Source organism: Vanellus vanellus (genome assembly GCF_965231255.1).
Source record: "Vanellus vanellus genome assembly, chromosome: 4".
NCBI lineage: Eukaryota > Metazoa > Chordata > Aves > Charadriiformes > Charadriidae > Vanellus > Vanellus vanellus.
The window spans coordinates 30,535,213-30,552,944 of record NC_138909.1 but is presented as its reverse complement, the minus strand read 5'-3'; the positions used below and the strand labels follow the sequence as shown (position 1 = coordinate 30,552,944).

The window sequence follows — 17,732 nt, the reverse complement described above, 5'->3', positions numbered from 1 at the left end:
ATGCTCATATTTTTGTTCTTATCTGTCACCAGCACTTCTGGCTGAAGCCAGTCATATATGGACTAGCTTGAGGCACTAGATAAAACTGAGGACTTTAGGATGAGAGAGGCAACAATGAGAGAGGAATAAGAGATAAGCATGCATTAGAAATGCTTTAGAATAATAGAAACATACCTCATTTTGTGTGGGCTTTCTTCAGCATTCCCAGTGAAGTCAACTGGCAAAGCTGGGGACTTTGCACTCATAAGGTCCGCTGTAATGAAGACATGCAGTAACATTAGTCTAGATCCCCAGCTAATATAAGTTGGCACAGCTTCTTGCACCTCTGTGGACCTACCTCATCCACATAAGCTGAGATTCTTCCCACCTTAATTCTGAAAGGAAAATATGAATGCTTGATCTCCCTCCATCTGCCAGCGTTCATCATCTCTAGATTGCTAAGCTTTCCATACTTTAGATTTTTAAAGGAAGGCTGTGGTGCATGATCCATAAGCAGTGTTAGCAGCCAAGAAATAGTCAGCCATGCACTGAATGAAATACTGGCTTCTACTGAAACAGGAGGTGAAATTCATATATTGCACGTGTTTTCTTTTAAAACCTATATATTAAACAAATGACTCCACTGTCTGCTCTGTAGAATTTGGATTCTTTCTGTATAGACATGGTTTGATGTGTTACTGTCAAGAAAGAATTTTGCTGATCTGGAAGCAGACTGTTTACAGTAATATGGAGCTCAGAATGAACATAGCAATCAGAAAAGGCAAAACCTAAGAAATTACTTTGTCAGATAATATGATTCTGAGGTTCTGCAGCTTTTTTTAAATTAATCTCAAAAAAACATTCTAAGATTAACTGTGCATTGCAAAATGATATTTAATTCTGTGTTTAATATGTCAGTATTCCTTACATTATAATTTGAGACTTTGTACAAACAGGGGTCATTTTCTTCTCCCCCCAAGTGGGCTAGAGTAATAAACAGCTTATCTTGTACCTGCTTTATATGTATAACGAAGAAGAGAATTGACATCTGCAGAAAAATTCACAGGAGGAAACTGGGGGAAGGAGAGCTCTGGTAGGTGAATCTGGATACATTTTTCTCAGAGAAATGCAGCTGTGTCACCTCCCCTGTGCTCAGTGCAGAAGGGTGAGTGAGTTCCCTCCCCCTGGGCTTCAGGCTGCCCTCTGACCAAGACACAAATGTCACATACTTGTCTGCAGCCCACAGCCATCTACCTCGAGGTCTCAGCCATAGTTATGAAAGCTGTATATTTGCTGTCGTATTTTTGCTGAGTTTCTGTCATATTTAGCAGCTTTGGAATTCAAGGGTATTTTGTGTTTTTTTTTTTTTTAATTACAACTTACAGAAGAACATTTTCTGAAATCTCATTCTTCACCTACGTGCAAGTGGTACTGAATGTTACGCTGAAGATGCAAGGGAGGCATATTTGCTTTCCTGACCAACAGAAATTCTCAGTGCTTCTCAGAAAAACAGTGGTATTAAACACCAGCTCCAGTGGCATCATTAGACTTGGTATATTACTGAATCTTATTCTTTTTTGAGTAATAAAAACCAGCTGATAGTTACAAGCTCAAGTTACTTTCTATTTTGGAATCAAAACCTATCTTGTGAAAAAGAAAACAATTACTGGCTTCAAGAGTTTTGTTTTAAAAGCAAAATGTGACATGTTTTACTGTCATAATTCAAAGAACATATTAGTTAGACCTGACTGGTTATACATAGAAAAAGATCTGTGAGACAATGGATACAACTTCATCCATTTATAATTTTGTTAGCTGAGATATTTTCAATTTAAGCCTTAATCAATGGCAGGCTAAACTAACAAAGAAAAATATTATCGCTTAATATATGCTTTGCCACTTGAATCTATTTTTTAAAAAAACTTGTAAAGAATGAGTAAAGCACTTATGTGCTGGCAAAAAGTATTTTGAAAGATCTTACACTTAAATTTCTGGAAACAAGTAGTAAATGCTTTATTTTTTATCTCAGCCCAAAGAAAAACACTTGTATGTACTATTGGATTGTGGGAACAATAGGTTAGTTGTATCGTCTAGGGAAATACAACAGGAAACAATATTGGCCATCATTTTATATCAATATATACATATTTATACCTATTAAGAACCGTCTCATAAATATTGTGCCTATCAAAAATTGCAGTTATCCTAAGATCTTCAAACAGAGGTCCACAAGAAAGGACTGCCTGAGAAAAAGAAAACAAGAAGGAAATAGAGGTTTTCTTTTAAACCACAGGCCTTCTGGGACATAATTATTACAGTAACAACAACAAAAAAATGTTATTGCTAGTCCAGACATGCTGCGTTTCAGATACAAGAGGTTATAGCAGACATAAATAACCCAGTTTTGACAGATGAGAAATCTGTAAATCTGCTGAGAACGTTATTTTTGGCTCTGATGTAGTCAGTGTAAGAGGCTGAAAAAGCCCACTAATCCCAGCCTTCAGCACCTGGCTCTGAAAAACGTCTGACATATAATTGAAGTGGAAAGGCTAGCACATGCATTTGAAACATATTTTTTTTTACATACACTTTTTGGGAGGCTATGAGTATGAGTTTACAAGTTTGTGTGTAAAAATGGTTAAGCAAAATCACACCAATAAAGATAAGCTGAAGTGAGAGGGCAGGGCCCCAGTTTTGAAAGGGATTTAGAAATTTTGGAAACTCTTACAGTTCACATAAGAAAGTTTAAAATAATGCATTTTACCTTGAAGATGTGGTTGGCTATAAGATGCCTTATTTTCTATTTGTTGAGCTATGCTAATACCAAGTAACTCAAGGAACCATCAAATGAAAATTTTAAATTCGTGTTTGAAACTGGAAATTTCAACAGTATTCTAAAGCTTCTTTGGCATGTCATTTTTCTCCCCATAACAAATGCAGTTTCTTTATGCTATTTTGGTTTGCCCCAGTACATATTTTGGCTATATACTGTAGCCATGTTTTGTTTTGTTTTGAATATACTTATTGTGTCATATCGGAGAAGATAACATTATGTTACAAACTTCCTGGGCAACTGCTAGCAAGCCTTTGCCATCACTTCCTGCTGTTTCAGCTTTATGGTTTTGAGATCATGAGCTCAGCCCTCCTACCTAAAGCTTCTGTTCAGGTTTTCTCTTGAAAGTCAGCAGTGGGTTTTTGGAAACATACTGGTTCTTATTTGAATGCATCACAGAGGAGTGTTGGCATCTGGAGTTCTTAAGAAAATGTTGGATTTCTGCAGAGACTGCAGATTTCTCACATTCCTTCATCAGTGATGAAACTTTCTATCCAATGCCCTGAATCTTCTGTAGGCACTTGCTTTCAAAGGCATCTAGTTTCCTGTCTTTAATGTTTTGGTGGATTTCCAGTTCTCACAACCATATGTTAACACAGAGGTTATATTTGAGTTGGAAATTCTTCATTTTATTCTGTTCTTTATAGCTGTGGCTTCCATATGTTGTTGAATTTAGTTAGTACTCATGCTCTTCCTATACTTGATGTTCCTTTTTCTGATCTTCACTGGCCATAAAAGATGGGACAATTCCTCTACTGGAGCAGAAAAATCATGGTGAATTTAGAGATAATGGCTTTTAATAGCTAAATTCAGGGTTCAACTAAAATAAATAATCTGCTTCTCTGAAATTTTAAAATGTGTTATTGTCCCTATTAATGCCTTTGATTTATGAAAAAAATGAGGGACTTACCTATTTTTGTCTATTTCCTTTTTGGACATTTTTGGCAGTTCAGTGTACATACTCTTATTTATTCATTTCAGAGTCAGGTAAGTGGCTATCTGCTTAAGTTTCAGCACATGAGAGTGCCATCTGATTGTGAAATCAAGTGAAATCTTGTACCTCTTTAATACACACAGAATTAATCAATAGTCATTTCATCTTTTGTTTCTATGATTCTCTAGCACATTAGTATGAAAGTAAAAGACGTGCTACCCTCCCACCCCAAAGACAAAAAATTAAGTTATAGAACCTTTTGTCCTAGCAGAGTTATTCTAAGGTATAAATATTACCTGAAATGACTTTCATTTTTTCACATTGGCTAGACGTTTTAAGCTTAGTCCTTTCCCTTTCTGAAGCATGGAGAAAAAACTCCACATTTCACAGCTTGCTCAAGCAAACCTGTCCTTAAACGTCACCAAAGTAATCTTTCTCTGTTTTGAAGAGACTGTTTGAGCAGTGTAAGAGTAAAATGAGGTGACAATCATTTCATGTGGATTGTGACCAAATAACAATACTTTAATGACTGCGAATGCTTGCACAGCATTATAACTTAAAACAAAACAATAACCACCTATAGGCCCTATTCTGACCTTCACATGTAGGATTAACTTTTGGCTACTGTTGTTTCGTATAGATAAAAAAAGAGCACTCGGTATCCCCACAAATTTAATTCACATAACTAACAGGTAAGCTGTAACAACATAAGCCAGTGCACAAGCACACCAACGTAGCATTGCACAAGCACAGCAAGGTAGCATAGCACAAGCGAGTGGGTAGAAAATTGGATCAGTGGCCTATTAAGCCAACTGATAACTGGTAGAATTAAGTCCAATGACAAATAGCATTTCCCTGCTCTCTTATTCTCTTCGATCTTTAGCGTCTCCCTTTCTTCTTAGCATCAGTCTCTCTTCCAGGTGGATTTCTGATCCTCCCCAGGTCTACCCTCCAATGATCCCTTGTATATGTCACCCACCTGTGATCTTAGAAGGAGAAGGAGGCCGCCCATGGATGTATACTCAGACACAGCAGACACGTGCCTGCATGTTAGTCCTGATATGTTAGTGTCCGAGCCTGTGCATTCAAAAAAGCAACAGACATTTATGGTTTATATCCATGAAAAGGAAATATGCAGATGAAAGCTAGAACATCCTCCTCCAAAAAGACAAAACAACCCAGTGTTATTGCTAGTTCTACTGAAATCTATATTTATCTGCTGAGATTAAAGTATTCTTTAGGAAGATGGTGGCCTTAGCCCATGACAAAGATTTTAATACTTCATTATTCCTGGTTTGTCTTGGAAACAACAAAATTATTAAGAGTAGCACTGAGCTACCCATAGTACCTTGTACAACTCATTTTCTTTGAGTATTGGAGACATGAACTGGTGGTGTCTGTTTAGCAGCTGCTGAATCTTGATGCAGCTTCTTTAAACTTCAGCAGTGCAGGGATAATTTATTTAATGTCTACCCAAAGCAAGGGAGGGAGAGGGAATAGAAATGAAAAAGCAAGAAATGAAACTAAGTGCATGAGTAACAAGGAACAAAGCAGTGCATAAGATTTTTTGGTGGAAAGATAGAAGGGAGGAACAGATTTAAAGGTAAAATTTTTGAAAGAAAACAACAAGCTGAATGCAGGTACCTAAGCAGCAATGGATGCCACATCTTCATAAGTCCCACTGCCTTCTACAACAGCTGCTTACACTCAGAATCTCCATTGATTTAGCTCAGCATGTTACTGCAGCACGCATGTTTAGAGCACAGAGTAAGATTAGTAAAAGGAATATAAAGAAAAGGTCCTGATTCTGCCAACATTTACATATATTCTTACCTTTAAGCACATAGATTCTTAGGTTCTGGTAGTCCCACCAAGCTCAAGGGGTATATTTGTGTGCATAAAGCTATATACATGGCAAAGCATTTGCATGTTCAGAGCCAAAATATGTACAGCCTCTTTTAGCAATTCTTCTGGCTTGGGTCACCATCAGTCTTGATTCTTATATGACAGTAGGTGTCAAGGAAAGTGTTCTTCCTTCAAAGGTGTATTTCCAGTTTATTTCTTAGCACACTGTCTTTGTTGAGCATCATATAAACCTGTTTTTCTTGATTGGCAGTATAAAGGTGTAAAATTAAAGGAAAAGGCATGACATATGCATTAACTTTTGCCATTGAATCATGTTTTACAACATTTATGTTAGTAGAAATTAATACAACATTTAACATAATTGGGAATATTTTGCATGACCAAAAATCATTTTGATTGGCTTGCATGCATAAAATCAAGTCTTCTGCTCACATAAATGGTGATAATGGATTACAGAGGAAAAAATTTTTGACAGGACCATTTTCATACAGAGAGATAGTTTTAGTGAGAAACTGAAGAGAATACATAAAACCCTGAGGAAGGTTTTATATTCTGCTGCTAGGGAAGGCTTAGGCCTGCTTTTGCACTAGCGAAGATGGAAACCATCTTAGTACAGGTGCAGTTTCTACTGGCTAAACCATTTCTTTGCTACAATGCCTTACACCACATCCTCAGAAAGTAACATTAGCAACAAAACAGACTTACTATTTTTGTAGCTTTTGGCAGTATAGCTGCTTCAGCAGTAAGGGTTTGCCGGTGGGAAGCTCTGAAACCCAAACCCTGCAGCTTATACCATTGTACTCATACAAGCAAGAATTTCTAGTCTGCCTCTGATGCAGATGAGCTCTTGTAGTGGAGTCAGAGGTTCAAATTGAATTGGGCCAGCTCAGCTAATTAAGCTCATTGGAGTCCATTAAGTTTACCTGGGAAGATTTCTAGTCAAACGCCTTTCTGAAAGTTGGGGATCCTGTTGGATATTTTGTAAGAGGTAGTTTTGGTTCAAATACTGTGTTGTAAAGCTTTCCTTCTTTTTGCTGAAGAAGGATGTTTGTTGCATCTTAGCTCGTGAAGCTGTTGCCTTTTCATGGCACTGTATACACATAATCGAGAAATATTTCATCTTAAGTGCCATATATAATATATTATTACAGTGTACTTATTTAATTGGAACATAGTAAATCAAGGTGACTGCTTTTTATTGGACTGTCTCCCAGTAAACTGGCATATCCTAATGATACTGAATGGTAATCACTGCTGTTTAGTGGGATTATATTTTACATAAATTCCTCTTAATAACGATGCATTTAGTTACTGCCAGATAGTTAAATGATGTTTATCCAAGTGTTAAATTCCAAATGCTATTCATTGAATACACAATGTGCCAAATAAAGATTAAATATATATTTTTTCTTTGCAGAGGGCATCAGTGAATAGCAGCTCCAGATAACAGAACTGACAAATTTCTTTTTAGATTGCATTTTTGAAATGCAATACAGAAGCAAAGGAAAGGCCTGCTTTTTACAAAAAATTGTATTTAGACATCATGTAATCAACAATTTTAGGTCTGAAATTTCATTCTTAGTTTTGTCCCAGTGCATTGACCTACAAACATGACCTTTTTTAGATTAGCTTTTCCTTAAGCTACTGTGGCAGCAAAACTTTTTAAAAACATCAGTAGCTAAAAAATTCCTTTGTATGTAGATGCACTTTTCCAATAAGCACGGGTAGAATTTTACAGTAGGCATTTGAGCTTGCTTGAAAGCACTCTTAAGAGATTACTTAAAAGGAATGTGAAACATTTCCTGCATATATAATCCGCAGCTTTCAAATCTGATTTGATTTTTAAACTAAATCGAATTTGGAAAAAGGATTTTACACTATGGGCATAGTATTTCCATTATACAGGTTGAAAAACTAAAGCATCAGGATATTTAAGGCTTTACCCAGGGTCCTGTAATAAGTCCAGTTAATACAAGTAACAGCAGAGGCAGATTAAAATGTCCACACAGGCTGAGTTTAAAACAAGAAGATGCTAGTTGATTACATTTATACTAAGATGCCAGACAACAAACTTGGCAGCTGAGGCACTAATATCAAACTCTTTCAGCAACTGTGCTACCAAAGCGGTTACCTCCTGCAGAGGGTGAATCAGAAAGGAGCAGCAGAGGAACTAACAGCTCAGATAAATCCACCAAACTATGCATCAGGTCTCTAAACTAGATCCTGTTCAGGAACTCAGGGGTTCTGAGCTGCCCAATTTTAACGTTCTGCCTTTTGCTGTGACATATCAGTGGAAGTATTGATGTGCATATTTCTTCATTGGCATGTATTTTTTGTTAAATTACTTCACTGGTACTTGCAACCCACGCCCCCATTCAAGGTGTGGGTCTCATCCTAAAATTTACTTTTATTCTTTGGATATAGCTTTTGGAGAATTTAATCAGTGGGAATCACGCAGCTAGTTGGTTGGTGAAGCTGTCTCTCCATCTGCCCTTCCTTCCTTGTTAGAGCTGATATTTTAATTACAAACATCTGTGCACTCTCTGTTTCTTCATTAAAAATAGGAATTGAAGTTGCCCTGGTGCTGCTGGCAGAGACAGAACAGAGCAAACACCATGATGGAAACATTCACACAGCTAAGGGAGAACCCTCCCTACCTGCTTCCTAGGGGTCTAGTTTGAAGGATAGGTGAGCAAGCAGACTATATTTGTGGGGATTTCCCCACATGAGTAGGAGCATGCCAAAAGGAAGCTATATTTATATAGTTATTTCTATATATAAATTATTATTAGACAATTTTGATTTCTGTAAAAACATCTCGATAATTGGAAGTCTTTTTGTCTAAAGTATGTTAAGCAAAAGCGTGCTTATCAGTGGTGCGTTCTTTGTTGCATGACAGCACATCATTTCTTTCACTGAGGTTCCTTACAATCCACTTTTTGTGCTCCTGTAGTCAGATTAAAATGTCCATTTTGTGGTTTGGAAAATACATTAGGAGACGATGGAGAGAGGGACAATGCTTCTTGTGGGAGACCATATACGGAGAGAGCATCAGTACTTGCTCTTGGTCACATGAACATTTTTTACCGTGGTGGTTAGGAGGATGTGCCAGTTAGAAAGATATCCCTTTCTCCCTTCATTCTCCTCCCCTCCAGCTTCTGAAAGAGCAGATGGAAGGTTCCTTTCATGATATACGTGGCTCATCATTATTTATTCATGTGTTCATCTTTCTCTTTCTGATGAGAGAGTACATGTAGGAGGGACATTATAAAGCCAAGGTAATTTTCTGCAGTAGTTTCAGGAGGTTTGTAAAACATCTTTGCAGCTAGAAATATGTACATTTTTCAAACCAGTACATTGCAAACACAGTTGGCATAATAAAGAGGACATTCACGAAGCTGCTCATTTACAATTTTGTGGTGTGCCTCACTTCTCATGTAAAGCTCCACAACATGGGAATTAATTGCAGTGCTAACCTTCACTATTGTTGGGTTACATCTAATAATGTAACTTAAACTCATTGTTCATAGAGAACAGGAACCGTGAACCTATAGTTTTCTTCTGCTAGCAAAGGCAAAGTAGTAGCACTTCTAACAGAGGTGCCTTGCCTTTCCCTTCCCCTCCCCCTCCCTGCCTTGTCTTTCACTTGAAGGTGGCCGAAATGATGCAGAGAGGAGAAAAGAGTGAAACAGAGAGGAGTAACATTTCACAGGAAATAGACCTGAGAGGGGGGAGAGCATAGAATTTAATTTGAGACACTCATTGGATTTTTTTTCCTACAGTGATTTCTGATACTTAATTAAGCAGTCTGATAGCCACGGTGCTCAGCTCTCCAGCTCTGATCTATGGCATTAAAGAATTTCCTGCCCACACCCTTTATTAGTCTGACTTCAGGCACTGCAAAAACCATGAAAAGCAAGGATATTGACATTTTAATCACCCAGCTATGACATTAATAAGATTTTGGCACTGTGTGATCTAACACACTCTTTGTCTTGATATCTAGTGATATAAAGAGACATCTAAAGCTGCAGGTTTAACCTTAGAGGTTTTTTTTCCCCAATTATGCTGCTGTGGCACATCACTGTATTATATTGCGTCCAAAAGGGCTGTTTCTGAAGCAGCATTATTACAGTCCTACAGTTTCTTTGCTTTAAGATAGGGGGCAGCGGGTGCTCTACGGGTGGGTTGGTACAGACAGACTGAAAATCAGGCTTTAAAAGAAAGCGATTGAAACCTGGACATCATATATAACAAAAGGATTTTGAGGTATGGCACCCTAATGTCAGGCTACCTAGATTGTTAGGTTTCCTTAGGAGACAAATAGAACAGATTTGAAAGGGGATGCAATTCTGCTAAAGGAGTTAAAATGGTAAGCATTAGCCAACTTTTTAGTTTTTGATTAATGTTGGCTGTAATTTCCTTTTTCTCCATTATAGAAAGCATGGGAGGAGATTATGTGGTGGAGATTTTGCCTAGATCATTCTTGCTCCTAGAGAAACTTTTGGTTTTACTTGTTCCAACTGCAATTGACAATACATTGAAAGAGCAATTCAAAAGATGACAACTGAAATAAGTTTTCAAAATAATTTAGCCTCTAATAACTTACTAGGAAGCCCAGAATGAAACGTGCATGCAGCAGATTCATATCCTTAATAAGACCTCTTTTATGCCTGCACATGCAGACAGGAAGCCAGGCAGGCCTTCTCCAGCCTCTGAAGAGAACAAATAAAGGCAAGAGTAGAGGGTTGTCTATGCTAAAGCCATTAGCAATTTCTAATTCTCAGCAAACCCCAAACTATTTGTCCTAGGCCCAGGCAGTGGTACGGTTAGCAGCCCTTTGGCCACACTGTTGTGTGATCTTCCAGTCTTAGGTTCCGGAGAATGAAAACCAAATTGTGGTTTTTACAATCACAGTGAAAATATTGCTACATAAACATGACATTTCATTGTCCTCTCCAAAAGAATAATGCCACATATACTTTTTCCTTCGTTTCTGTCCCCGTCTATGTCCCTTTGCCTTTTATGCTTTTATAGAGGACTTGTGTTACATGAAGCTGAGCAAAAAAGAGACAGAGGTGTGTAGGCCTTAATGAGTGGGCAGTCTAAATCCATGCTCCCTAAAGCCCCTGCCCTAACAACCATGCCACTCTCTAGTTGCAAGTGGAAAAAACAAAGCAGAAGAAAAGCTTGGCTTGATTTAGGGTGTTTATTTGATTTTCAGTGCTGTCTGCAGCTGCAGTCCTTTACTACCACTGTTAGACCTTCAGTGCATCCTGCAGAACAGTGTCTAGAACTGCACACGTACACGTGCACAGAGTCACACACAAGACTCTTATGTTTTGCAAGTAGCCGTGAAGTAATTGTCCCATTTGGGCACTCCTAAGAAACAGCCAAACTGCTTATATACCTACGGCTGTGCTGAAATCATCTTAAAAACCTCCAATTTGGTATTTTCTTCTGCATCCATGTATTTAAACACTTACTACCTGAACTGAGTGTACAGTTGCCTCCTCAGACAAGTGAAGGTGGTTGAAGATCTTCGTTTGGACTTCCCAATTTCCACAGGGCAGCACTGTGTATCATTTGCCTGTTAAGCTCTCTTCCTTGAAAAGAATATAAAAAACACTGAGCAAAAATGCTAGATTTAGCAAAGCAATTTTAGGTTTATATATAAAACATCTTGTTCCAATTAAAATACCCTTCCTTGTGTAAGCATTTCAAAAGCCCACCAAAAAGACTGGTTTTCTGCAACTAAAATTTCTGCCAATTACGTATCTTAAGAAAGTAATTTGTGTAGTTCGACACATTCTTTCCCCCCCCCCCCTTTATTAGAACTTTAATGTGATGAACATAGGAAAAAATGCATTTATTCTGCATATACAAACCAGGACCATTTAGAGTAACGTGCATGGGGATGTTACAGTTATTTTATTGGCACATTCCCTTACAATGCCTTATATGGAGGAGGTACTATAAACTACCTGCAAGGATTTAATGTCATTCTGTCATAACTCTATTTTGACACTGGAGTAATTTGGATATTACACTGAGTGTAAATTGTAAATGTTCTGCAGAGGAAGAACAGGGCTTAAGTAGACTTGGAGTAGACAAGCTGAAGCACCCCATAGCATTTTTTACACCCAAGGCAATTACTGGCAAAAACGCCTCAGAGAGCATTGTGGGCTGCATAGTTGGTAGCCATCCTTCTGCCTGATGCCAGAGTAACATGCTTTTCCCCTCAAACAATTATTCTTGAGCACTCACTCAGGGCAGAATGGAGGTAGGGGCGTCCCTGCCCAGTGATAGGAGAGGTACACTCACTGCTTGTCAAATTAATCAGTCTTCCCTCTTTTGCAACTAGCAAAAGTTTGATATTGGTACTTGGCCTGGGTAACATGAACCAGTGGGATGTTGGTTTGAAGGAGAGAGTATATGCAGGTATGCCTCCTGTACTGCTTAAGAGTAAGAAAAAAGTTAATCGTCTGTTTTCATCTATGTGATCCCAGCTAGCTGATTTCCCAATGTCCGATAGGTCTGTTAAGCCCTGTGCTTTTATTGGTGCTCACTTGCTTATCTTAATGAAATAAATCAGTGCATATCTGCTACACACAACTGTCCTGGAGAAGCATTTAATTTTGTTTTCCCACTTCTTGCAAGATATATTTTGTTCTCTTTATGTAATTTATGCTTTGCACAGTAATGAGTCCATCAAACTACAGATCATAAAAATAAGACTGGATACTATATATCTCAGCAGTGTGACAGGAGAAAATGCATTGTCTTCTACCTAGTAATACAGGTTCACAGATATCTACATTTTCAGTTTTGAATTCTGTACTTTCATTTTTGAACTTAAGGGAGAAAGAGGATCTCCTCTTTAATAGACAGCTAAGATGTCAGACCAGTCTTTAGTCATGACATGATTTTCTGTGAATTCAAACTTTTCTCCCATCTGTGTAGATCCATGGGAGAATATATCTACTAAGTATGTGCTATATGTCAGAACTTATAAAAGCTTCCAAATAAGCTGTAAGCTCCTTTACATTATAACTTCTGGGAGGGTTTCTCAGTACATTTCAGAAATTGCAGTTAAGTAGATTGCAAACAGGTTACTAATAATTAGCACTTATATTATGCATGATATATTGAAATTAATCAATCTTCATTTTATACCTAATCTGTTTGTAATCAGATGTCGTCACTGACATATGATGATGAGTAGTCCTAGCTAAAGACCAACATCCCAAGGTAGAACTGAACACAGATATACAGAGGCATAACCGCAATCCAGACTTGAAGTTTTCTCTTTTTAGTCTACATCACTGCATCCTAGACAGTGAAGCATGTACATACTGTATGTGAGCCACAAAACCCACGTGAGTCACCTCTGCCAGGCTTGTGCTGGCTCCTCTTCAAGGTCAGCTGAGTGGATCTCTTCCACGCTCGGAAGAAGCAAGGATCATCCTGGAGCTGCAACAAGTCAAAAATCAATGGCAGTCCTGAGAATGGGGAAAGAGAGGAGGAGAAGGAGAGTGGAGGTGGTGAGCCCAGTGACATGTCATTACCAATTCACAGGTGAAGCACAGCTAAAGAGTGGTTGCAAACTGCCACTCTAGAAGACTAACTAGTTGTGGTGCACAAAATATGCATTTACTTGTTTAGGGGGAAAAAAAGAGAACACTGTCTTGGAAAAACTATTGGATTAGTTTAAGGTTCTTCATTTGCTGTTCAAGAGTATATAAGATCCCTCCCTTTTCTCCCATATTTGAAAGATCCTATATAAAACCAAAATCTATTGATTACTAGTATTGCTGCACAGCCTGACTGTCTTGATAGCTCTTACACCCAGAGTAAGAGTGCTTCTAAGAAAATGCAGAAAGTGGTGCTCAGAGGCTTGTCTTCTTGACTCTGAGATGTCTACATCTGTTTCTTACCGTTACTGGCAAGCTCTAGTGATTTTTTAAATTTTAACTTACACTTACTGGAAAGCTTTTATTTTAAGTGATATGAGGGGGGTTGGGCATGTTGTAGTGCTTAAAAATGCTCCTGTGAGACAGAGTTGTCGAACAACAGACTTGCATTCAGATGGATTTGTTTTGCTTTGCAAAAGTCATGAATTAGAGTATCTCACAGCCATCTTTGGAGAACGCAAGTAACTTCCATTATGAATGGCTTAAGGAGTCGTGCTGAAGTGATAGCTGCCTTCTAATCATATTGTATGTCACACTAATATTTGTCTCAGATATGCCATTACTTGAAAGCATTAGCGGAATATATTTTAGCATCTAGTACCTTATCTTTAATTGCGGATGAATCAATGTTAATTTTCAGTTTGTTACAGAGCTGTTGGCCAGCAATGCTAGGTGGGGCCCTCTTATGGAACAGCTGCACAATTCCACTCTACTACAGGGAGAAAGAGGAAAAGTTTTGTCCCGAAGCTTTGATCTCTACTACAAGAAACTCAGTGTTATTTTTCCCATTCCCTTCTACTGAGACTTTACTGGAGCTACTGTAGCTTAGCAGAGTAACATACTCAAGCTGAGTGTAAGAGGAGTCTAGACCACGGTCTGCTTAGCTCTCCCTCTTTTCCGGTTTCTGACTCCTACACTGCATTAAGTTGTGCCCTCAGCTGTAAGGACTTCCCTCATCATTCCTTGAATGTTTCCAATAATTCATCACTTCAGAGTACCATTCCTTGACTTTTACATAGTATTTTAGGATTCTGCATATCTCGCCATGACCTTTAGTCTTTCTACTAGCCTCTCCGGTAGTTTCCCTGTGTATGCATTAGTATGTATCTCTATTTACTTATATAACAGAGAGTCACCTTATAAAGATCAATTAATTAGGAACGTCAAAGTATTAAGTTCTGTGAACACATCACATAAAATAAATACAATCACTGAAATAGCAGTTGGCTTCTTATATGGGAAAATAAGTACTTTAATAATTACCTTTGAGAAGACAACTTTCTGCTTTTCTTTCTTTTCTTCCCCAAAGTAAGCTGATGCACAAGTAATTTTTATTTGATGTGTTTTTCAGATATGGAGACAAGTGAAAAAATCCAGAAAAGTGGAGTTCTTCAGGTGTTCGCGAATTTGTTGACGCCACAATCTTCCTGCACAGCAAAAGTAGCTAACATCATAGCAGAAGTAGCCAGAAATGGTGAGGTTTTCTACAAGAACTTTTCTGCTGGAACATCTTCAGTTTTTCACCTCACTTGTCAGTATGTTTTACTTCATTTATGTTTTCATTTTGTAGATTAGACACCTTTCATATCCCTCCCTTTCACTCTTTTTGTTTTTATTTTGTCAAATTTTGTTTCTCTACTTTTTAATATAACCAAAACAGCATTTGGCTACTGGATTTTTTTTAGTCCTTACTTTCATGCCATTTAGTTTTTAAGACAAGCAACACTACAATTTATTGGGCAAAAGTAGCACACCACTGGCTTTATGGAGTGTGTATAGGAAAAAAAAGGTGTGCGTCATTTGTGCATCCAGTTACACGTAGTGCGTGTAGTTACAATGGTAGTATGTATACTACATGGTTAAGGTATAGTAGATTGTTTCTTTGATCTGACATTTGTAATAACAATACCATTATGAGGCCTTTGATACCACACCAAAACCAGTTACTCCTACCTAAAGAGCTTTATATGTGTTAGACTAAGAGCCCAAGATCCCAAATGAGAATCAGGGGTCCATTTTGGTATGCATTGTATACATACAGTCATATAACATAGGAGATAATCTAAAACTATTTAATTTTTTTTTAATTAGAAATAATTATCTTAAAGCTCACCCCATACCCTGCATACCTTGAGCTCAAAAAAATGGCCTCATATCTGTGGGCAGGCACTACTGGCAGACCCTGTGATATGGGTAGAGGAGGTTTGTGGCTGACTTTTCTCGCTCCTTGACTTGCTGCTGTCTCAGCCAAAGAGACAGACATTACTTTTTGCGCTTTTCTTCCCCAGAGGCTAGACAGGGAAAAGTAGGATGCTGTCCCCATGCAGGCCTGGCAGCCGTATCACTTTCCCTCTGTAAAGTCTCATGCTGTTGCCTCTTCAGAGAAGGGTCTTCATTACTGTCGACTATTTCTATATTTCCTTTCCACCTTTTCTTCTGTGGAATGATAATACTACAGCTTCTTATTGATAGCCTCTGTGTGACCTCCCCTACCCAATTCACTGATTTGGAGACAATGCTATATATGGATATTCAGAAACAACATTAACAAGAAAAGAAGATATATATGTTTAGTTTTTAAGTTTTAAAATTATTTTGAAAACTAGCCAGTAAAAAATGTAAACAGAGAAATTTAAACTTAGAAATGTTTCAGAATGATAGAGATTCATGCAACCGTATCACACGCTTTTTCTGTACTAAATAAATTAATGATAAGTATATTTAGAATATTGCAATCAACTGGGTATCCTCACAGTTAGTCCTTTTAGCTCCTGACTCAGAAGGGGGAAAGTTAAGAATAAAAACAATGTTCACAATAGCTTAACTGATTAGTGTGCATTGCTTCCTGCAAGATTCTCTTACAGAGCATTTTAGCCAGTATCTTTCAAATCCAAATTAATACATGAAATCTCTGAATAGCTTCTAACATATCTTTTTCCCTGCCAGCTTTTAAATTGCTGTTATGAGTACACTCTTCAGAAGAGCTGGCATTTTACCTGGTTCATCATACAAAATAGCTTTTGTCTTTTTCTTAGAGTTATTATTAGCAGGTGCAACTGGGACCTCTGGCAGCCAAGGTTAAAGTGAAGGTATTCAGAAATTATTTAAGGTGCTCAGTGCTTTCAAGACTGATATGAGCTGGGTGCTTCTCTTTGGATCCTAACTCTGCTGAAATAGTTGCTTAAGCAGGATAGCAGGAAACACTTCATTTGAGTTCTGTTGTTTTCTTTGTCCCTTTACATAAGAATACAAGTGTTTCATGCTTATATTGCACCTTTTTTCAACAAACTTCAGGGTCATTTAAGAAATTTGTGTTATCAACATCCTACAGATAGTAGGCATTAAACCCGGGGAACTGAACTGATTTCCCTATGGGCATGCCATGCAGCACTAGCAGAGCTGGGAATAGTGCCTCTGACTCTGAATCTGGGCTTTACTGACACAAAAGCATCTTTTTTCTTCCCCGCTTCTTGCTTTCCTTTCCCATTCCTCTCATCTGGTCCTACACAGACACACACACACATCTGGTCACATCAAATCCCTCTACTTGCCTCTCTGGTTTTGTCATGTTTCATCTCCTCCATGTTTCACCTCCGTGCTCTTGCTGTGTTTCACCTCTCCAGGTCACATGACTCTTCTTCCTCCCAAGATGAGCTCATGTTAGTCTCTCCCATTTTAAATATCCAAACACACAAAACTCCCTTTAGTCTCTTTTGTCTCTCCAGCTACAGCCATTTCCCTTTCAACTGTGAGCATACGGAAGGCTCAAATGCACTTGCTACATGAAAATTTCTCTTCCCATCGTAGACCTTTCAAACCCTCTTCTGAGGTCTTTAGTCTCCTCTTCTTTGCCGGGTGTCTTCACAATCTGTAATATTACAACACAATTACATTTCTCTTTTGAAATCTTGTCCTCCTTTGGTTTATGTTACTCTATCCTCAGTGGTTCTCCTAACTCCTTAAGTGATTCTTCACTGTTTCCTTCGAAGGATCTGCTTCGTTTCCCTGCTGGTTTAGTGGAAACCTAAATTACTCTGTTCTTGATTACCTTCTCTTTCTTCTGTTACTTCCATGGAGTATCACCTGCAAACATAGTTGCTGTTACCACATTTTTGTTGCTGTCCCACAGATCTGTTTTGCTATATATGGTACCATTTCTTATACTTTTTACCCTTCCACGACCTTGATATATACAGGTTTGCTCAGCATATTGTCTAATTATTTTGTTACTGAATAGGAGACTGAAAGCTTCTGCTCACTCCAAATGGAGGGAGGGTGAAGGCAGGGTTTTTTACTTCTTTTCACCACGTGAGCAAGAACCTAAACATACAACAGAACAAACTTGAGACCTCTCAGTATTTCAGGAGAGAACAAGTTCCATTTCCTGTCACAGCCTAGGAGAAAAAATAAACCAAAATTTTACTTA

General features: G+C 38.1%; 1 protein-coding gene and 1 long non-coding RNA gene across 2 annotated transcripts in view; one reads left to right on the top strand and one right to left on the bottom strand.

The window, feature by feature from the left end:
- The window catches only part of RAP1GDS1 (Rap1 GTPase-GDP dissociation stimulator 1), a 101,719-nt gene that overhangs the window by 39,512 nt on the left and 44,475 nt on the right, over nucleotides 1-17,732 (top strand). The window contains exon 3 of the mRNA XM_082482495.1: nucleotides 14,658-14,780. Within this exon, the coding sequence (XP_082338621.1) occupies nucleotides 14,658-14,780 (123 nt within the window). The remainder of the gene's footprint in view (nucleotides 1-14,657; nucleotides 14,781-17,732) is intronic.
- LOC309671494 lies at nucleotides 11,204-14,595 on the bottom strand. The gene is made up of 3 exons (XR_014269149.1): nucleotides 14,570-14,595; nucleotides 13,001-13,114; nucleotides 11,204-11,218 (listed from the first exon to the last, which is right to left on the bottom strand). It is a non-coding gene; the product is annotated as an uncharacterized lncRNA (long non-coding RNA).